This window comes from Propithecus coquereli, unplaced genomic scaffold (genome assembly GCF_000956105.1).
Source record: "Propithecus coquereli isolate 6110/MARCELLA unplaced genomic scaffold, Pcoq_1.0 Scaffold283, whole genome shotgun sequence".
Taxonomy (NCBI): Eukaryota; Metazoa; Chordata; class Mammalia; order Primates; family Indriidae; genus Propithecus; species Propithecus coquereli.
The window spans coordinates 1,008,418-1,030,432 of record NW_012148430.1 but is presented as its reverse complement, the minus strand read 5'-3'; the positions used below and the strand labels follow the sequence as shown (position 1 = coordinate 1,030,432).

Sequence of the window (22,015 nt, the reverse complement as noted above, 5' to 3'; positions counted from 1 at the left end):
TTCAAATCATCTCTTCTGGTAGCAAACACCAAGTGAGGAGAAAATCTAAATACTTACTTTACAGAGGACAAAGGCGGCGAGGGGGCAGAGCTTTGTGCTGATGAAATCATTGCCATGCCACAGTGCTGGGATTCCGTCATTAAACCATTTTCTTTATATTCTCACAGACTGCTTTCAGCATTCACTGTTAGTAACTCGAAGCAATTTTTTGTCCCCCCAAATTAATTTCTATTTAGTCTCTAATGTAAATGGACACTACAGACATGGCCACTTAATGCTTGGACTGAGCCCTAATTTCAGCTGCCCAAGAAGGCAGAGCATTCACGTGTGAACAGATCTTCCCACTGCAGGGGTACTTACCTGAGGGCCCAGGGGGCTGGGCTAACAGAAGCTCTAAGAAGATATCATTTGTCACCTGAGAACACTCAACCAGCCGTGGGGGTCCTTCTCAGAGCATGTCAACAATGTTAGCACAAAGACTCAGATCCTTGGAACGAGCAGGCCATGTACTATCAATATTGTTTTAGGCTGAACCATATGGAATGGCCATTTCTGTAAGTCACTGGGCATTCCCTAAAGTTTGTTCTATTCAGATTTAAACTCTCTATTTCAAGTTAAATATTCCTTGGTGGGTTGGACCAGGAATCTGACCATCATCTACATTCCTGTGGGAAATTTGGGCCAGGTGACACAGGAAACACACTTTCCTCCTCTCCTCCTCTGTGACCAAATTCACGGTTGATTGGTTTATGAATAATGTCAAGGTGGATAATGATAATCATCATCCTGTTGTAAGGCAGGATTTTGATTTTATCCATTTGTTTCACCTGGTTTTATTGCTGGGGGATTCATGGGCACAGTGAGAGTGAGTGAGCTGTGAGATGCCGGTGGCCATTTGGTACTGATGCCAGCCTGGGAGTGCAGGTGTTCTTGTGGTTCCTGAGAGATGTGCTCGTGTCCGTGCGGTCCAAGCCTCTCCAGCTCAGCTCCCACATTGTTACATACAAAGTCTGGAGCATGCAGAGGGCCCTGACACAACGCTTACGGAGTCCGCACACATGCACAAATCCCTACAGAAGAGGGCAAATTATGACCCCAAATGAAAAGCCCAGATAGGTAAATAAGGATCAATCACTCAGACCAGAGGACAGAACCTGAATCAAACCATGTCCTCAGCGAGGACAAGAAAACGCAATTTTCTTTAAGAAGTCGTTTAGGGTTTGTGTTTCTGCCTATTCCATTCTCCCATAAACCCAACACCTCCCCAGTTCCCAACGACCAATTATGGACAATGGTTCCTGAGATTACATGACCGGGCACAGTTCCAGGCCCCAGCATGCCTGACAGCTAAGTGGACGCACTGGTCGGGGAGGGTGTGGGACACTCGGCATTCATTACCTCCATGGACCCTGGCTCAGCCGCGTCCCCCAGCGAGTGGCTGTCGCTGTTAAGACCTGGGGGGCCGTGGGCGGCCTGCCTCCTCTCCTCCTTTAAGGCGTGCTCCAGCAGCTTCTTGTTGAGGATCCGGGCCACGTTCTCCGCGAGCGTGTAGCCAGGCGGCGCGGATAAGTCCTGCCTCACAGGCGTGCCCTCTCCCCCGTCCTCCCTGCACATCTCTGAGCCCACCCCACTGGGGCTGGGCGACCTTCCTGGGGAACTAGTGCCCGTTTCCTGGCCTGGGCCCAGCTCTGGTCGCGGTTCTGCCGAGCGAGACCGACTGCCGGCCCGCGTCCCCTTCTGGAAGGGGTCCTGCACCACGGGGCTGTGGTCGATGATGTTGAAGAGGCTGGAGAGGCCGTCATTGATGGTGGTGTGCACGGGGCTCTCCCTCGTGGTGGTGGAGCGGGCCCAGGCCGACTCGCTGTACCCTTTCTGGGCCATCCCTGGTGAGGTCCTGTTATTTGGCTGGTCAGCTTTGGGGAGGGGCTTTCTCTGCAGCTTGGGAGAACCATACTTGGGGGAGCAGCATGTGCGTTCAAACTTGGCCTGTACCTTTTCGATGGCAGGGGCCACCTGCCTGCTCCTAAGGCTGCGGGAAGGAGACGACACGGGCGTGGTACCGCCCCCTGCCTTTGGCGTGAGACACTTGTGGGGGCTGCTGGTGACACCACTGCCACGCAGGGCTTCAGTCTGCAGGCCCACGCTGATGGTCTGGGTGGTCTGTGTCCCCATCGTCCGGGACCCGTTGGTCTGGCAGGCCATGTCCTTGACTTGCGGCTTGGTGGAACCAGAGCAGATGGCATTCCTGACGGAGAAGGCCACCTCCTTCATGTCATCACTCATGTTCTTGGATATCTCCAGGCTGTGCAGAGGGGAGGCAAACCCCAGGGAGGCACAGAGGGGGCTATCAAGGGGGCGCCATGCCCCTTCCACGTAGTCTCTGGGGTGTCTAGGGGGAGTGCAAGGCCACCTGCTGAGCATGGGTTCCAGAGGGCCCCCCTTGGCGTCTCCCAGGCTCCCTCTGGCTCTGCTTGTGGGAAAGGGACCCTCGTTGCCCACCGTGGCGATGCTGTCCACCCTGCGCACGGCAGGCGGGCTGTGCAGCACGCGCACCCCGGACTGCTCAGTGAGGACGTGGCTCCTCAGCGGCTGCTTCTGGCAGTGCTCTGGGCTGGTCATGGTGTCCGTCGTCATGGTGACGCTCGTGGTCAGGTACCAGGAGGAGTCGGGGAAAGGCTCCGTGGTGGCCTCGTGCCCTGTCGGCCCTACCTCGGTCCTGTCTGCCCAGAGGTCTGGAGGCCTCTCGGTCCCAGCCCCGCCATGGCCCCTGGGGGGCGTGTAGTCCCAGCTCTTGCTGTTGAACTCCTCGATGTACTTGAGGTCGTCAGGAGACAGGGGTGGGGTAACATCCTCCTTGGCACTGGTGGATGGCAGCCCCTTCTCAGGCAGGAAGGGGGAGATGTCCATCAGGCGCTGAAACTCGGACATGGAGGACACAGACACTGCCCTGGGAAAAGTGGAAGAGAAAAGGTGTCAGCATCCACCAGGGAGCCCCCGACAGCACCTGCGTCCTGCCGTGTGTGAGGACCTGTGAAGGCGCCTGCCCCCACCTGAACTGTTAGGACGCCTTCCAGCCGCCTGCTGTGCTCTACTCAAGAGCTTACCCCGTGGATGCTCACTGGACTTTCTATGGCTCTGGACTGTTCCTGAAGCCTTGTATTGGTCAGAATCGAATCCAGCCAAACCTGCCAACCCTCACATCCTGTGGAAACGAGTGGAAGAGGGGGCTACACGGCACTCATGGCTGAACTCCAGACCGTGGCTCGACATCTCCACCGAGATAAGCACCTTCAGTGACAGCCCTGCTGGCAGTGAGGAGCGCCAGGCGCCATCACAGTGCCCGTTCCATGCAGATGGACACCCCGCCATCCCCACCTACAGTGGGCCAAGGTATAAGGGGCAGGGACATCGCAACAGAACAGCTGTCATCTCAGGTCTCTTCGCCCAGCTAATGTCTGTAGGTCTGAAGTACTAACGATCTCCAAAGGCTGCTTGGAAGTTGTAGAAGAAAGGAGGAGGTGGAAATCCTAATCAGACTAGAAATTACGTGCCAAACAAAAGCTCGTCTGGCCCGGCCCAGATTCACCAATGGGCTCAGTTCCTCATCACCAATGTTTTGTTTGTTTGTGCTCCTCCTTTATTCCTAGTTAAGAGAAAAACTCCCTCAGACACATGAACACACTGAAGGGTGAAGACAGGTGGGCCACACCCACAGCAGGAACCGAAGGGGCCCCGGGGATGCTCCTACGCTAAGACAGGAGGTGGCTGGAGGGATCGGGCAGCCGCCAGCCACCCAGGGCAATGGAGCGGTGGTCAGGAAGGAGGCTGGGGCTGGCTGTGCCTGCCAGCTCAGGGAGAACTTCTGTGGCCCGGAATCCCTCTGGCGGGGAGGGGAGAGGTGAGGGGTCTGTAGACTCACTGTCTCGCAACTAGCCCCGTTTCTCATAGGACATATTAATATTCCCTTGCCCTGCACAAAACAGGTTTAATACCTAGAGTTCTGGACTGGCGCTGGCCCTGCCAAAGGGGTCTCAGACTGAGTGCACAGACCACTCCTACGTAGGACCCATTAATGGCTATGAGGCCAGAATTGGGGTCCTGCTCTGGGCAAGTCTGTGCACTGTGTGGGCTGGTGCACGGAACCAGCAAAGCTCAGAGTGGCTTTGCTGACGACTGCCTCCACCCTGCGGCAAGGCATGCACTCTTGTGGTTGCCACCATGGGGTGAAAGAGCAGACTAAAAGTGACACTGTCAGGCAGTTCATCTAAAAACAATCTGCTAACCGTCCAATGGTGCTTTGAATAACAGCACACTGGCTATGACCAGTGCTGGAAATGAAAGGAAATCGAAGGGATGCATTGGTTTTTCAACAGGGTCTTGAGCTTTCCAGCAAATATGAATTTCCTCTTTTTGCTTCTGGTCAATTCAAGTAGTTATTGAATTAATAATGAGTTTTAGGATGCCATGCACTGCGGGCTGTAAGTGCTCGACAGATGCCGAAGCCCTAGTCCTTTCCCACTTCTGTGGATGTGGCTCACCTCACTGCCCTTTTGCCCACCGAGGAACTGCTCTCAGAGTTAATCAGTGGCACCTACATGGTGGGGACTCTGTGCCTCCGGAGCTTGGGTGGACAGAGTGGAACGGATATGACGAGGACAGAGGAAGGAGGCATCGACCTCAGTAGTGGCCAAAGCAAACAGAACAATAACGACAAGAACCAGGACGCACGGGGAGCAGCGCGGGCGCTGGCAGATGCGGAGGCGAGGGCACTGGGGAGACACACCGAGCGGTTAGAAGCCAGGGGGAAAAGGGGACAGTGGGAAGGGGGCGCGTTTAGCTTTCACTTTGGACATTTTGATATTATTTATTTTACAGCAAGCATGGATTACTTCTGAAATTAACATAAGCAAGTAAGATTTTAAAAAGCAGCTACAGTGCAGGGAGGAAAGGAAAAGGCTGGCAGCCTGAGTGGTGAAGGAGTCGCTGTGAATCGGACTCACGCCGGCGTGGACGCCGCTGTGAATGCAGGGAGAGCGCGGGCTGGACTGCTCGCTGTCTGCTCTGTGCCGGGTGCTAACTTGGTTATTTAATGCGCACTGACACACGTACACTGCCTCCTGATTACAGATGGGGAAACTGAGGCACCAAGCATTTAGTAACTACCCAAGGTCACGTGGCTAGTGAGAGTCAGAAGCAGTTGGAACCCAGGCAGCGTGGCCATAGGGCCTGAGCTCTCAAGTCCTGTCTGTACCGCCTGAGAAGGACAGAAACGTGCCAGGGGCACCTCTAGGTGCTGCAGGGATTTGACAGAAGGCAAGTGCGAGGGGACAGTGATTCACAGACTCAGAAGTCACGGGAAGATCAAGGCTGGGGGGACCTGAAAATGGCAAATTGCCTGGAAAGAAATTTCCTGTAGTGAGAACAATTTTATTCATCTGGAGAATAAAGAAGAAGTAAAACTAGAGGAAACTGGACTGGGAAGGAAAAATTGGTATATAGCTAACATCAAAATCAATCACTATATATTTTCTTAAGGACTATTGTCAAAATATTTTAATAAATCATCCTAGTGGAGCCTTTAAATACAGTATGTAAAGTGTCTCATAGCGTATCAAGAGGGAGTTTTTCCAGACTTCGAATGAGGAGAGAGAGGTTTCCATGGACTTCTCCAAAACCACTAAACACAAGCACTCCTTTGTATACCTGACAACACTGCAACTGGAATGTCCTCATCACAAAACTAGTACACACGGATGCAACCTGTCTAGCCTTTGTTACTAGTAATCAAAAATACCGTATTTATGAAACGAAGAATCATAAAGCAACCACTTATTCAGAAGTCTTAATTTCAAGTCATTTTGAAGAGAGAGTTAAAATAGACAACATCTGTAAGATGGAATTTTAAGACCAAGAGATTTTTATTTCAGTAATCTATTATTTTCATCAATCTTACCTTTGAAGATTTCCCTTGTGATTTTCTTCTTCCTGTAAAGAAGAAATAACTCAGTCTGAATCAGGTAATTGTGGTTCCCTAGGAGCCCTGAACGTGCTGAAGTGATTTGGTTGCTGGGCTCCCCTAGAAATGCGCGCAGAGGCCAGCGCTGGTCAGGAGAGCTGCTGCCACCACGTCCTTTGAAGCACAGTCATCAAAGCAGCACCCACAGCATGACGAGGGGGCTGGAGCTTCTGCAGGCCAGGGAGGAGCCCACATGAGTGAGAAGAGTGGGCTATAAACTTTGTCATGGAGGAAGTGGCTCCTCTGTGCTTCTTCAAAGCACCTCAGTAAGTACCTGAATTTCAAAGCTGACTCTTGTAACAACCTGAATAAGTCTGAGAGTGTGTGTCTGTGCGCGTGTGTGTGTGTGTGTGTGTGTGTGTGTGAGAAAGAGAGAGAGAGAGAGAGAGAGAGAGAGAGAGAGGGAGAGAGAGAAGGGGCGAGGGAGAGGGAGTAAGATAGACTAACTTAGGAGACTGATGTCCCTTGCTCCAAATCTTGCTATAGAAGTTGGTGTGACATCCTTAGGCTTCGGTACTTGCTTGGGTTTAAACATTCCCATTTAGAATCAGAGGCAAAGTTACGGTGCCTTTCCTTTAAGAAGGAGAATGACAGCTGTTCTGGCAGAGAACAACATAAACACGAGGTTACCTATTGAGAAAGCGCCCTTGTGCTGACACAGTTTAAGACGCAAGCCTTCGGTAGTAATGGAAACATACTCCTCAGGACGCTTCCCTTGGTGAGTGTGCCCCTTGCCTCTGCCATGCACATGAGTATGGCAGTCCCAGCCACTGCAGAGCTAGAACTTAGACACAGTCTCCCAAACCCAGTCCTGTGTTTTCTCTGCTATGAAAATGGCCCTGCAAGATTGCCAAGAGGTTGAACAGGGCGGAATCGTGGCGACGTCCTCTCAGCCTGATACATACTTCTGAGAACAACGCACTTGACCTCGCTGACATGTAACTGAAGTATAATTTCCCCATATTTCAACGACACTATATGACATGAACTCTTCTCAGTATTAATTGTTTGGGAGACCAAATGACAGGTGTAGCAGTTGTTGAATATGATAAGCAGGTAATGATTCCTAAAATCAATTTTTAAAATGAGGTTTTAACAATGTAACTACCACTGTGCCATGGAAATTTCAGTAACAGCTTAGCTCACTCATTTGGTAATCTAATGAATGTAAGATTTCTAAGTGTTGGATTTTTCCCCTTTCCCCAGAATAAGATGTTTATAGTATATCATTGTTTAGTGATATTTGTTATTTCCAAATGTTAGGAAATGTCTCTAAAACATATTTTTTTTGGTTATTAGTTTTCTAGAATCATAAGACTATACTATGATTTCAAGAAAAGTTGAACATACACACTTAGCAGAATTATTTACTTCCTCTTGTGTGTTCTGTGGGACACATTTATTTGTGAGACCTTCCTTTCACAAAGGACATTAGTTCAGTATTTCTAAACCCAAAATAAGCTGGCAAAACTAAACTCACTGCAGAGCACACTAGGAGTTTAGGGTCAGGGCCACCAAGCAAAACGCTTAGTGTTATGAAGGTTTCATTCTTACTTATAATAATTCAGAGGTTGCCATATGCAAAAGCCACTGGAGCCTGCAGGGAGGGGGACGTGACGGACGCCGGCTGGGTTTAACACTCCCTCACTGTGAAGTAGTTAACCAGGATGGACAAGACCCAGGCTGACCTCAGGGAGGCAGTTCCTGAAGTCCCTCTCAGGCCGGCGGGGTGGCGGCTCCTCTGGCTCGTCATCCAGGGACAAGGCGTCCAGGTAGAGGTTCTCACTGGCCGAGCACCTGTCTGACTCCTTCAGCTTGGACAGCGGCCGGTCTTCAAACGGGATGGAGTCGGCGTCTGCGCAGGGCCACAGTGCTGCAGGGTGGGGCATGCGGAGGCTCCCCTGGTGGAGAAAGGGGCGAGTGCTGCCTTCGTTTTGATCACAGAGGAAACTGCCGCCTCTCTGGGGACTGTTCTCTTTCTGCAACTTGAAGGTTTTAAAAATGAAAATAATTAGCCTCACTTTTCTAATGGTCTCCCTAAGACCATCTTTTCTCCACTATTTGGAATTACCTATAGGTCAATTTGAAAGACTCTGGAAGAAGCAAATGTTCTCAAGTTCTGACCTTAATTTTATAATAAAACACAACATTACAAATGCTTTAAAAAAAAAACCCTCAGTTTTATCTGGATTAGAAAATCCGCATTAACCACACACAAGTATGGCCAACTCTTTCTGGCGCCAATATAGAAGTTATTGTACATAACTTGAGTGCTGTGCTCATGGGAAATTCTATACTTATTTTTTAAAAATATGATATTGTTAAACTACATGTTCAACACTCTTTTTGAAGTTACCTTCAGAACCTAAAGCATACTAAATGAAATGCCATCAGTGGTAGCCAACTTCTGAGGGTGAATCTGATTTTCCTGACTGGCCCCAAACCATTAGGAACAGGTCCTATAAATAACCCCAGTGATCAAACTGGGCTGTAACCATTTGGTGTTAAAAACAACTTATACTTTGCTTCAGAGGATTAAAACTTAGCTATACATCCAATAAAGGGCTGATAACTAGAATCTATAAAGAACTCAAGCAAATCAGCAGGAAAAAAATCAAACCACCCCATTAAAAAGTGAGTAAAAGACATGAACAGAAACTTTTCAAAAGAAGATAGACTAATGGCCAACAGACATGAAAAAATGCTCAATATCTCTAATCATCAGGGAAATGCAAATCAAAACCACAATGAAATATCACCTAATTCCAGTGAGAATGACTTTTATCAAAAAGTCCCAAAACAACAAATGTTGGCATGGATGTGGAGAAATAGGAACACTCATACACTGCTGGTGGGACTGCAAACTAGTACAACCTCTATGGAAAGGAGTACCTCAAAGAACTAAAAGTAGAACTACCACTTGATCCAGTAATCCCACTATTGGATATTTATCCGAAGGAAAAAAAAAGACATTCTATAAAAAAAGACACTTGCACTTGAATGTTTATAGCAGCACAATTCACAATTGCAAAGGTGTGGAAACAACCCCAGTGCCCACCAATCCATGAGTGGATTAATAAAATGTGGTGTGTGTATACCATGGAGTACTACTCAGCCATAAAGAGTGGTGAACTAATACCTCTTGTATTATCCTGGATGGAAATGGAGATCATTCTTCTAAGTGAAGTATCACAAGAATGGAAGAACAAACACCACATGTACTCACCATTAAATAGGAACTAATTGATCAACACTTATGTGCACATACAGAAATAACATTAATCAGAAATTAAGCAGGTGAGGGGGGAGGAGGGGATGGGTAAATTCACACCTAATGGGTACAATGCACACTATCGGGGGGATGGGTATAGTTATAACTTTGACTCAAATGGTACAAAAGCAATTTATATAACCAAAATGTTTGTACCCCCATAATATTCTGAAATTAAAAAAAAAAAAAACTTAGCTATAAAGGAAAGTAAAGATCTGGCATGACTGAGGAAGAAAAAACCACATATTTTATAGTCATACTGTTTTTGCCTAATTTGGTAAACTCAAGAAGTGGTGGTGGGAAAACACAGGACCTCTTGGAGTCAGAAGACATGAATTGGAACCATTGATTTGTGGCTTGCTGGTTCGCTGGCGGGTGTTAGTTCCCAACTCTCCTCAGCTCAGTTTCTGCATCTGTAAAATGGGGACATGCACACAGCGACCAACAGGCAGCCATGCCGGCAGGGGCCTCCCACTCGCCCCTTCTGTAGCACTGGCAGCTCCGTGGAGGTGGTCCAGGGAGGGGGCCTACCGAAGTCACAGGAACTGCTGAGGCTGCAGGCAAATGGCTTGCAGGAACGTGCTCCTCACAGAAGCCCTCACGGGCTTCCCTGCCATTCCCCAAGCCCTCCTCATTGCCTCCCTTTGCAAACACGCACAGAAAGCACAGCTGAGACCCGCAGCTCTGCCCACCTATGAAGCTGTAATGGGGTCTTTCCTGGAAGACAAGCTCACACTCCTGGACGGGTTGCTCTTTTGCATAAGTGAATTATCTGAATGCTGAAAGTGACATTGGGATTTGACCTGAAAGGGTGGCCAAAAAAAGATTTAAAGTCCTCAAGTGCTGAGATGGTGCCAGGAAATTCTAAAACTCCCTTGAATGCAGACCAATTGGTTTTTAAAGAAACATCATTACAAACTGCATCTTTGTGTCCTAATTTGAGCCTTCGTCCACAAGTTGGATGTAAGCACGGCTTGTGTACAGCCAGGAAAGAAAGCCATGCGAGATAACGAGGACAATAGGACTGTCACTCATTTTCAGTAATTTCTGAGGTAGTGGAACAGAAGCCTCAGAGTATTATCCTTATTTTATGAGAAAGATGGAGATTCAGCAGCCAGAGCTTATATATGAAGAGTTCGAGGCAGTTCCCAGTCAAGTTAGGGAATGAGCAGATCGCTCTAGGTGTGAGCCCAGCCCCTCTGCTCTCTCCTCCCCTCCCCATGACACAATTCTTTGCAGTTCTCTTAAAGATACTAAATGCTTTCTTTAAAAAAATTAAAAGGAAGGCTTTTTATATGTTCATTTAATACATGTCAGCACAATTTAGTTTCAACACGTGATCATCTCCAAGCTATTTTGGGCAAGGAATTAAAATGCAAGAATCCCATTTGAAGCTGTAAACGTGCACTGAGGGTGTGGGTGACGAGGGAAAACGGATGACTAAAGCAGAGAGCTACGAACCAGCGCTCTAACTCAGTAAAGTGGAATTTCAAAAATAAACCCAGGCAGCCAGGAGCAGCTTGCACTCAAGCTGGTAAGTGTCAGGTTTCCTAAAACGCCCTGGAGTGGCTGTAGCTGGGGGTATGTGCTGCTAGGATGCCTCTGGGGTGCTGGACTAGAACGGATCCTTGGGCAGATAGGGCTTCGAGGGGACTCCTTTCAAACCAGCGTCAGCACCTACTGTACTTGCAGTCCCACAGAACAACTTTTAATGCAAATAGAGAATTTTAAAGATTTGCATTTCAAATAATACAGGAAACAATAAACCCTCAAGAGTGTCACCTTACCCAGACGGGTGGAAAGAAAAAAAGGTCACTTTGTAAATAGGCGTTAAGAGAATGTCCTTTGATGCGGTAAAGGCAGCTGATTTAAGAAAGTTGCTGGAAGGAGAGCAGACGACACTATTTGCTGGATAAGTTGGCAACTATCTGCCTGTCAACTGGGAACGCATCAGTTCTGGGAGAACTGCAGTGTGACAGATGAAACATGTTCTATGACCTTAGCCACATTCCCACAGTCATACATCACATAGAATGCCTCATGTGGTGTAGAAATTACGTAGGAATTTAATGACACCGGACAAGTATGGAGCATGTGTTCTGAAAGTGGAAAATGGATTTAGTGTTACTTCTTTCACAGTCTGTATTAGGTTATCATCGTCAAGGTTACATGGCTTACCAAGTAGCCAAATGTCGAGAGTATATATTGTGAAGAATGTTCGGTTACATCTCTTGTTTATCTATGGAATGTGTAGCTAATAGTTAAATGAATGGACAACCCAATGACTGACAAACAAAATCTATATACACCCATACACACTTGAGCCAATTACCTCTTTTCAGACATTCTAGAGAATGCCTATAATCTATAACTGCTTTATTTAATTTTCAGGATTGGGCACCAAGATTTATAGTCTTCTTTAAAAATGTTGAATATTTTTGGAAAAAGGCCAGATTTACTTTTGAAAGCCGCAATTGCACATCTGAAGCATCAGTTCACTGGTAACCAGTCCTCTTCTAAAAACAGCAATGAAATCACCCACCACACAGATTTCAGGAACAGATGAATGCCTGAAATGCATGTGTTTCAGATCCATGATGCTCAAACATGTCAACCTTGAGGAATGGCCTTCTGAGGCTGTCAGTGTGGTAGAAATGTCTCAATACTGACAATTTGCAAATGAAGTTCAGCTCCAGAACACTGTTACCTTTCCAAAATACAGTCTTAAAATGAGGTGACGGTTCACCTTTAAGTCCCTGACTCTCCAAAAGTTGAGTATCATTGGATGTGTCTTACTAATTTTTCCTTTACTAGAAATTCCTCATTCCCAAAAGTACAACAAGAACCTAAAATACTTGCTTAACTTATATCCAAGGTGTGACTTTCAAAACAAATGAAGCTTGTGACAAGACCAAAAAGATGGCTGATAGGCAAAGGGGACCCTAGAAGGGCCAGGCAGGGATCATGATGGCCTCATGGGGTATGGGAGGGACACAAAAAGTCAATGATCCTAAAGCAAAGGCCAAGAAAGAAGCCCCCTGGTGACAAGTTTCCTGGAGTTTCTGTGACACTGGTCAGCTAAAGTTGGATATGATTAATTCCTGACCATTTACATAAGAATCCATGCTACTTCTATCCCTAAAATTTCCACCTAACAACTGACCCATTCAATAGAGCACAGACACACAGGGGATTTAATATGGGAGACTCTTCACAAGTGCTGCATTTCCAAGCCAAACAGGAAACGACCAACTTTCTTCTTGATAGGATTTGGGGAATTTTGAAATGGAGCCATATCAAAGATCAGCAGTGTGACTCATCTATGTGAGCGATCAAACCTAGGAGAAAGTTCAGCTCCTTCCTATCTGCAGTGTACTTTCTTCTCAGCGGTCTCCAAGCCACAGGCTCTTGGTCTCTTTTACCATTCAGTTTGTTCTCTCTCCCTCCCTATCCCACATTATGCTTAAACTGAACCTTTGTCATTGTACCTACATAACACAAGTGCCATGTATGTGGATAATAGAGCACATTTTTCAAAAGGCTCCCACATAAGCACAGGCAGTATGGGTATTTAAAATAGAGTAATGAGGTTATTTTTCCTGAACCCAGTTTCTTACTGATTAATACATTTCCTTGAGGCCTCATGAATTTATAAAGTATGACAGGCTGAAATAAACAAAATGTATGCTATATAAAAATCTAGCCAGGGAAGAATTCCAAATACTGGTCAATTTAATTTGTGCATCACTCAGGAACTACTGCACATACGCGAACTGTTCTGTGTCTGATGCAGTGCAGAGCATGGTTATCTGGGCAATACAAAAACAACTCCCCCCAAAACTCATCTGAGTTTCTGAATCACTTGTTCAGCTGAAGATGATGAGCTACCTCCCTTGACTGTGGCCCTATCTAATCACAGCTCAGCAATATCCACAGCAGGTACAATCGCCAGCAAACAACCTGACTTCAACTTATTTCAGCAGTTTCTTTACTAATGACGACAATTCCATGCAAACTGAAACAGTCACTGTGACAATATCTTTAGTGTAAAACTTAAAAGGTAGTTTGCTTTTTGGCAGAAATCATTGAATAAGACCTGAAATTACCTCCTGTTTCAAGGTTAGTTTTTAAATTCCTTTAAAAAGCTATCCCCCTCCCACAACTCCCCCTTCCCCACATGAATGCTCCCAGGAAAGTTACCTGCAAACTTTGCAATGCAAACCTCTGTGTAACGGAGGGGCACGAGCCTAGGTCTCCAACACTAGCAATTCCAGTGCTTCTCCCTCTTCCTCTGGACGCCCATGAAACATCCTGATGCAGCAAGGGCCATACAGCAGCCTGATTTTTTCTCTAAGTGCTCTTGCTTTCCAGGTCCATTTAGTGGCTGCACACTCTGCCTGTGCTCCAGCGCCTGGGGTGCGTCCTTACCTGCTCTATCTTCCACAGGAGTTCCTTCTTCTGCCGCTCCCACTCCTGCCGATCTCTGTCCAGGCGGTCGAGAAGTTCCACCTTCTCCCGATTCCAGTTCTTCTCGCTGTGATGGATCTGCCAGCGCAGGTCCATGACCAGGCTGTGGCTGTCGGCCAGGAGCTTCTGGTGCACCTCCCTCTCCTTCTTCAAGATTCCTTTGCTCTCAGAAGAGCCTAGTTCTCCCAAGTTGTTCTCCGTCTTCTCTTCCAGCTGTCAAAGAGAAAAGACTTAGGACCTCCCTCCCTGACAAGTCTTGCATTTGAAGATGAGAAAAATCTCAGCACATTTACATACGATCCCTGGAAACATGTTTACACCAATATTTGGCCAATCCCATGGAAGAAACAAGTTTCATTTTTAAAGTCCTAATTAAGAACATTTGACACAGTCACACAGAGTGTTAAGCAATGAGTCCACTTAGCTTCCCATGGCCAGTCCCAGCTCCACTTTCCTAGTCTAAGTCACTACTATCTCTTGCCTGTACTTCTGTGTAGCTCCTTGGGGACAAGTACCACATCTATTCCTAGATCCTTAGCCCCTGTGTAGAACCGCGGGATGGGACAGTGATAGAACCTAATACTTTTCAATAAATGCTTGTCAAACACCCAGGAGGTTAAATATCAAGAACAAACAAAATCTTACACCTTATGTATTCAACGTGGTAAAAACCAAAGAGAAAATCTTGAAGGCAGAAAACAGAAAAACGTTACATTACATAGAGGAGCAAAGATCAGAATGACAGAAGACTTCGCATCAGAAACTATGCAGGTCAGAAGATGATGGAGGGACAACCGAAGTGCTGAGAGAAAGATGTCAATCTAGATGGAATTCTACACCCAGCGACAGTATCTTTCAAAAATGAAGGAAAAACACTTTTCAACAAACAAAAATTGAAAAAAATTATTGCCAGTAGAACTGCAATTTAAGAAATGACAGAGGAAATTCTTCAGGTAGAAGGAATACGATACCAACAGACACTGTGATCTGCATAAAAAGGAACAATGGAAATGACATAAATAAATATAAAACTAATTTTTTTCCTATTTTTTAAGTTGCTTTTAAATATAATTGGCTATTTAAAGCAAAAATAGTTGCAATGTATTGCGTGTTCAGAGAATATGTAGAAGTAAACTGTGGCAGCAATAGCACACAGGACGGGAAGAAGGAATTGGGAATATAAGAGTCTCACACAGCCCGTGAAGTCTAATATGACTTCAAGGTAGTCTTTGATTAAATATATATTATAAACCATAGGGCAACTATTAAAATTACAAAAACAAAAAATTCCAATTTCAAACAGCTCCTGGCAATCCCCATAAGCCAGAGTGAAAGCTGGGGTGCAAGACGGGGTGCTGAGCCTCTTGCAGGTCCATCCGTTCACCTGTAGACGCTTTCCCAGCGCCTCGTCTCTAATCTCCTCCCCAGGCAGCTTGCCCCTGCCCCTGGCAGCAGATGGCCCCGCTACCCTGCTTTGTTAAGATGTGACGGCGAATTCCTTCTCCTACCCACAAACCCCTCTGCATCCACACTCCTCAGGTGTCTCATGGTCAGGGTCACCTTCTCCCCATGCTTGGAGCCCAATCCCTCTGCCCACTCAGGGATCCTGTGTCGCCAATAACCCTACACAGTTTAGGTCTCACTTGACATCTAACAAGACGGAAGCCTCCCGTGACCCTGTGGCCCCTGTTACTTTAGCGCCTGCCCCCTCCTTCCTTCTCCTTCACCGTCAGACTCGCTTCTCTCACTGTCGGCACAGCAGTTTGCTTCGCCCGCACCCCAGTGAAAACTGTTCCTGTCAAGTTTTCCAGTGACTTCTTAATTGCCAAGTTCAACAAAACTTTTCATCCCGTATCCGTCTTAGCCTCTCAAAGCTTCCGACAATGCTGAACTCCACTTGGCATACCATGGTGTCGCTCCCTTTGGCGTCTGAGACATTTGCTTCTGGTTTGTCATTCATTTCTCTGGCTGCTCCTTTCCAACCTCCTCTTCCTCTACTAATTTCTTCAAAGTGAATATTTCAGGGTCCTTCTTTGAGCTCCTCTTACTCTACACAGTTCTGGAGGTTCCACCCACAGCCTTGTCCTCCACCTCCTCATTCACATCTTCAGCCCAGCGCCTGTGATGACACCTCAAATCCAACCCTCTCCATCCCGTCTGGCCTCTCCCTGCGTTGCTGTCCCAGTGACGGCACCACTGCTGAGGCACCCGGACCGGAAGCCCGAGAGCCATGCAGGTACCGCTGCCCCACAGCATCTCACTGTTGGCCACCAGGTCCTGCCACTCTGCTGGTTCCGGCTGTCGGCTGTGTGCCCGCTTTCCACCGCTGCTGCTTTCCCTCAGCATCGCCCTTTCTCGCCCGACTGCTGCAGCGGCCTTTCCGCCTCCAGCTCCTCTCTGCAGCCCAGGGCTCCTGCACCTTCTTACCGTGGGCCCCCGTGGCAGTCTGGGGGAGCTAGAGGTCTCCTCAACGTTAATTTTGGGATATCCACAACGATTGTAATGGGAAATGAAAAAGTCTGTGATTTCTTTGGGCTTGTTGCCCACTTTATAACTGGAGGACCTGCTAAATTTTAGTAAAAGCTTAGTGAACATAAAGATATATTTTTTCCTATTCTATTTCTGAAGTCTCCTGATTTCAATGTACAGACCCCAGGATGATCCATTTAATTCTAATGGTTCCTAATCCATTTCTACCTTGAAGCCAGAATAATCTTTTCAAAAAGGGAATCTAAACTTCCATGATAAAATCAAGTTCAAAGTATCAATTCTTTAAACTCTCTGCTTTCCCCTCACACCTGGGCTCCTAAATGGGCCATCCTCCTGTCTTCATGGTGTTCCTTTTTTGCCCGAAACTTCCTTTCCTCTTCCATGTACTAACTCCCATCCATCCTTTGAGATTCGTTCTCAGCAGGACTTCCACAAACAGCCTTCTCTGATCCCTCAAGCTGAGGCATGTGCCCTACACACTCCCATCCCCGACAGTATAAGCCTGGTGGCACCTTCCACCCTGTTTTAAATGCCAGCCCTTGTCTGGGTCCCCACAGCTCTGAGAGCCCCTTCAAGGAACATCGTATCCGCTCAGTATTTAGAACAAGGTCTGACTTCGCAGTCTGCTGGAAGACTCACAGGTTTGGGGAGTGACACGACATGGGCTCCACTGAAGGAAGGTGTTTAACTTTTAGCAGAATCAAACTGTTTTGCATCTAAGTTGAAGAGGGCGAATATGGGACTATTACGATGGACCAGCATCAGCTCACATGCATTGCTTCCCGGGCTGTAAATGTTTAAGAAACTTCTGGGCAGAAGATGAACTCTTTACCTATTACTACCTGGCTTCTAGGTTTGAAATCCTAGCTTTGTTGGTATTTAGTGATTCTCCTTGAGGCTTTATTTGCAGCAAACATGTGGGTGGATACTATGTTCTCCTAAACAAACATGAAATGTTTAAGACTGGCTTGCATCAAAGATGATGCCTCCTTTCTGTAGCTACTGTTACATCTTTGAAAATAGTCAGCTCCCCCCACAACATATTTTTAAATAGGCTTGAAGGCAGCTCATCAGAGAGTGTCCTTACTCACTCCCTCCCCTGCCTCTGCAGGCTGAGGACCGCACAGAGCATCTAGTGGGCAGGCAGTGGGCAGGACCCGTGACCGGGTCGGCTGCTCCGTCATTGGATGGGCCTGGCCTGGAAGGCTGTGTCCCTGCTGTCTACCCAGGGCTGCTGGCCTGACACCACTGCTTGCTGGGGCCAGGTGGCAGTGCAGGGGAACTTGTGGGTACCGGGAGAGCTGTTTTCTTTTGACGCGACAAGCCTTTCGAAAGGCCATTTGAAAGAGGTCTCCTTTCTGGGCAACATTTTTCTTTCACGTGCAGGCCAATTCCTATAAAATTTTAATTACTTTATGGTTTGCCTCAAGACGGAGCCTAGAGAACAGATGATGGAAGATACACGGACCTTCCCTCCGCCTTCACGTCAAGGGGCTGGAAGAACCCTGGGAGACGATCGGGGCAGCACACGCTGGGTAGGAAGTCACGTGACTTTTAAGGCTTTCCAAGAAGAAAGATGTAGGAAAGGATGTTTCTTGCTATGTCTGATCTCGACTCGTGTGGCCGCGGGGTGAGACCTCAGAGGACGCTTCACTCCTGTGTGAAGGGGGCGGGAAGCCTGGGCGCTCCTCTCGCCCCGACGCTGTATGGCGCTGTGCCCTGACGAGCTGCTTCTGTGGGCCTCGGCTTCCTCGGGTGTAAATAAGGAGACTGAAATTGAGCAGGCTTCTTGGGCGTGCAGTGGAAGGTCTACAAGTTCTTTTCAATATTTTGAAAAATCTAAAGGAAAGCACGTGTTTGCCTTTTTCAGAGATAACTAAACCACGGTCTGCTTTTGCTTGCTCCTGTCTAGAATGTGTCATCTCAGTCTGATGATGCTTCATGCTGGCCAACCTTTGCTGGGGCTAAATACAACCTTGTTTAATTCAGAACGGGAAAAAATGCTACTTTTAGAAAGCTGCTTGGTGGAGGCTGTGTCTCATATTTGGGGGAGGGAGTACCGGGGAAAGGGGCCTTGGGAAGGCTGGGCACTTCAGCGAGAGAGGCACGCAGCCGCCGCTCTGCTTCCTCCTGGACGAGGGCCCGTGCCCGTCCCTGCCTGCCCCGCACAGGAAAGACGCGGTGGTCAGGAGCGGGGTACTAGCAGGGCAGTACCTGTTCCAGGCGGCACTTGAGCATGGCCCACTCCACGTCCCAGGCCGCCCTGTCGCTGGCGTATTGCTGCTGCAGCCGCAGCCGGGCACGCTCGTCCTCGCGCAGCTCCGAGCGGAAGTCCTCCAGCAAGGCCTTGAGGGCGCTGAACAGCTGCTGGTTTTCCACCACCTGTGGGAACACTGAGTCAGGCCCCGCCACCCGATTTAAGAGTATCTTTAGGTCGGAAGAAAGGATCTGGCGATCGAGGCAGAGCTGGGGCTGTTTCCAGGTGCCACTGGCCAGGGTGCAGGGCAGGTGCGGAGTCTGCAGTTAGCGGGAGAAAGCAAGAGGGTCCCCGTTACTGGCCATCGGCCTCCTGTGGCTGAGACTGAGGGCCTGTTCCGTCAGCAGGCTGCCCCGGCCACTGGGCAGCTGCATTTGGAGGCGGGCACTTGGGCTGGCGCCGTGGGACCCCGCAGCAGCAGTGAGGAAACTGCAGGAGGCCACAGGGAGCCCCCGAAGGCAGGACTGCCAGGACGCTCTGTGACTTCAGGCGTCCAGAGCTCTGAGTTGGGCTGACTGGACTGTCGTGGGAGTACAGATATGACGACACATACACTCACCTACATACGTGCTGTTACGCTAGTGCCAGCCGTTGAGCTAGAAGGAATTAATAAAGGCCTGGGGACTTTTATAAACATAGGGCAGTCACACTCTGACTTACAGTGACGAAGAGGCCATACATATGACAAGCATGGCCATTGGGGGTGGGGGTGGGGTTGATGTTTAACAACTAAAGCCAAAAGTGAAATGCTGCATCTGTGTGTTCATGAAGGCTTCGTTGTGGTCCTCCGACATGGAATTACCAGCCCTCACCTTTCTGCCTCTCAGGGCCCTGCACGTGATTTGCTAATCGTGCGAGTGGCAACCGCCCCTGCATGCTTCTCTCGTGCCGGCCCCACCCTGCCACCACTCTGAGCGTCTGGGGAGAGACAAGCCTGACGCACCTGCACGTTTCCAGTGGCTGGCACAACCCCGGGCTCGTGTTAAGCGCGCACGTGTGTGGTCAGTGTAGAATGGATTTTATTACTAATCTGATCATACCTAACTTAAAAGATTTTGTATTTTCTAAAAACTGCCAGCCCTCTGAAGGCAAATTTCAAAGCCATGGTTTCTATGTTCACACACATCAGCAAGGGCATTATGTTAGAAAGGTTTGTCCAGATGCATGAGGCATGCCGAACTGGTCGTGGTACCTTGGTAATAAAAGCCACGTAGGCCGTCTCCTCTAATCAGCACTAAGAGCACATCTCTCAGCGCAGGCTCAGGGCACTCTTGCTCGGTACATCTATGAAGCAGGTGGAGTAAAAGCTCTACTCTGGGAAGAGAGAGCCCCACACGCTCACACAGAATTCCCTGCCCCATCCCACGCACTTGGTAAACCTCTCCTGCCTGGTTCAGCAAGTGCAACGGGCACCCCTCCCTCGGTCATGCTGCTCCCTCCTCAGTCATGCTGCTAAACCATCTAGTGGCCGGGTGTGGTGGCTCACACTTGTAATGCCAGCACTTTAGGAGGCCAAGGCAGGAGGCTTGCTTGAGGTCAGGAGTTCAAGACCAGCCTGGACAATATAGCGAGACCCCGTCTCTACAAAAAAATCTTAAAAATTAGCCAGGCATGGTGGTTCGCACCTATAGTCCTAGCTGCTCAGAAGTCTGAGGTGGGAGGATCACTTGAGCCTGGTAGTGTGAGGTTACAATGAGCTGTGATGAAGCCAGTGCACTCTAGACTGGGTGACACAGCGAGACCCTGTCTCTAAAAAAAAAGAAAAAACCCAACCATATAGTTTAATCCACTAAACTTACACAAAAATGGCTAAACATATATGGGAAGAATTTAAGATACTTTGGATATGTGTTTAGATTTAAATAAAGTTGGATTAGAAAAGAGAAATTCTTTAACATGAGCAGACTTATTACTGAAAACTCCTTAGCTGTCTCATAATTTAATTGAGAAGTTATACTACTAGATATATTATATCTATTATATCTAAGTTACAATATTAGATACTTTTGATGGAACAGAAAGCCCTATTTGTTCATTTTTCTCACCTTAAACTCCAAATTTTACTTTAATAACTCTGAGAAAAAAGGCATTGAGAGTATAATTCAGTTAACACTTGAAAAACTCAGCAGATAAGGAACCATCTACAAATCTTACACATTCTTTCCAACCACCCGAATAATAAATTACCACTATATTCAAAGAGATGCTCATAAAATGTGTGAAGTTGTAACAATTCTAGTTTTTCAAAATTCCACATCAAAAGTATCTAAAAATTATATAAGTGCAGTTGAGTGAGAAGAGGTGTCACAGTAATCTTTTCAGAAATACACATCTTCATACAGAATCTGTTTGCCAAAAAATTACATATATTTTATGGTAGAAATATACCATAAAATTTGGTATTTTTATCTTTGGATTTTGAATTAAAAAATCACTACTTTTTGAGTCAAGAGCATTTCAAGCATAAAATAATTCTATAATTTTGATCCAATCTTTGGCACAGTCATCTAATTTTCACTGAAAAGAAAGCAGAAAATCATTTAATACATTTCTATATGTAATCAATAGCTTTCTACGAATCCCAGGTTTCATATGGTATCAGCCTGTGCTGTTCTTAGCCTATACACCACATGACTGCTGATAACGTTAGAGTCAGAACTTGACAGTCCTTTTGCAAATTGGAAATTTGGGTTTTCTGGAAGCAAGTACTTTTTGGCATTAGCAGATACCAGATTGAATAAAATTAAGCCTTAATGTTTTCATGCACATTTTGAGCAGAGTAGTCAATGTAGGGTTCTATTAAACCAGGATAATAATATCATGGAATGAGCTCCAGAATTGCTCTGGGGTGGAGGCGGCCAAAGGGAGCGAGAGAGCCCAGAGCCAGTGCTGTTGGTACTTGTCATGACAGTCACCCAATTGCAGTGAGTGGCATGGCAGGAAGCCAGGCCAGTTTCTGCCAGGAGAGCACAGCAGCGAGACTGCAGGTCCATGTCAACATTTCTGAAGACCCAGGAGGAGCTATAAGGGCATGAGTCTCCTAAATGTGAAAAAACAGAACTGATAATCACTAACGTAAGTTGTTTCCTATGGGCTGGGGATGTGCTCAATTATTTGCCTACATGACCTTATTTATATCTCAGATCGATCTCGGGTACGATGATGCTCCCCATTTACAGAGGAGGAACTGCAGCGTGGAGCAGCTGAGGGGCTGCCAAGGTCCCCCCGTAAAGGACGTGAGAGCCCGGACTGTAGCCCAGGTCCCCCTCAAAGACAAACCGAGCCAGGAATATTCGAATTCTGACATTACACCCTGCCGAGGCTTTTTTGTTTTTTTTTTTTTTAAACTTTGCCTTAGAGAAACCATCTAAGCCCTGTGAAACTGATTTCATCTCCTATGTCAAGGGAAATAATTACAGTGAGCCATCCTGAAAGAATACCGAAAGGTTAACTCCTCTCTCTTTTTCTCCTGGTGGCACCCCTTGTTGGGCTACACTTTTGGTAAAAAAAAAAA

The 22,015-nt window shown here is 47.3% G+C and overlaps 1 protein-coding gene across 1 annotated transcript in view; it reads right to left on the bottom strand.

Annotated features, from left to right (window-relative positions):
- The window catches only part of MTCL1 (microtubule crosslinking factor 1), a 126,706-nt gene that overhangs the window by 982 nt on the left and 103,709 nt on the right, over nt 1-22,015 (bottom strand). Inside the window, exons 9-13 of the mRNA XM_012648378.1 lie at nt 18,459-18,626; nt 13,716-13,967; nt 7,705-8,001; nt 5,954-5,985; nt 1,399-2,947 (exon numbers count right to left, since the gene is read on the bottom strand). Coding sequence (XP_012503832.1) covers nt 1,399-2,947; nt 5,954-5,985; nt 7,705-8,001; nt 13,716-13,967; nt 18,459-18,626 — 2,298 coding nt within the window. The remainder of the gene's footprint in view (nt 1-1,398; nt 2,948-5,953; nt 5,986-7,704; nt 8,002-13,715; nt 13,968-18,458; nt 18,627-22,015) is intronic.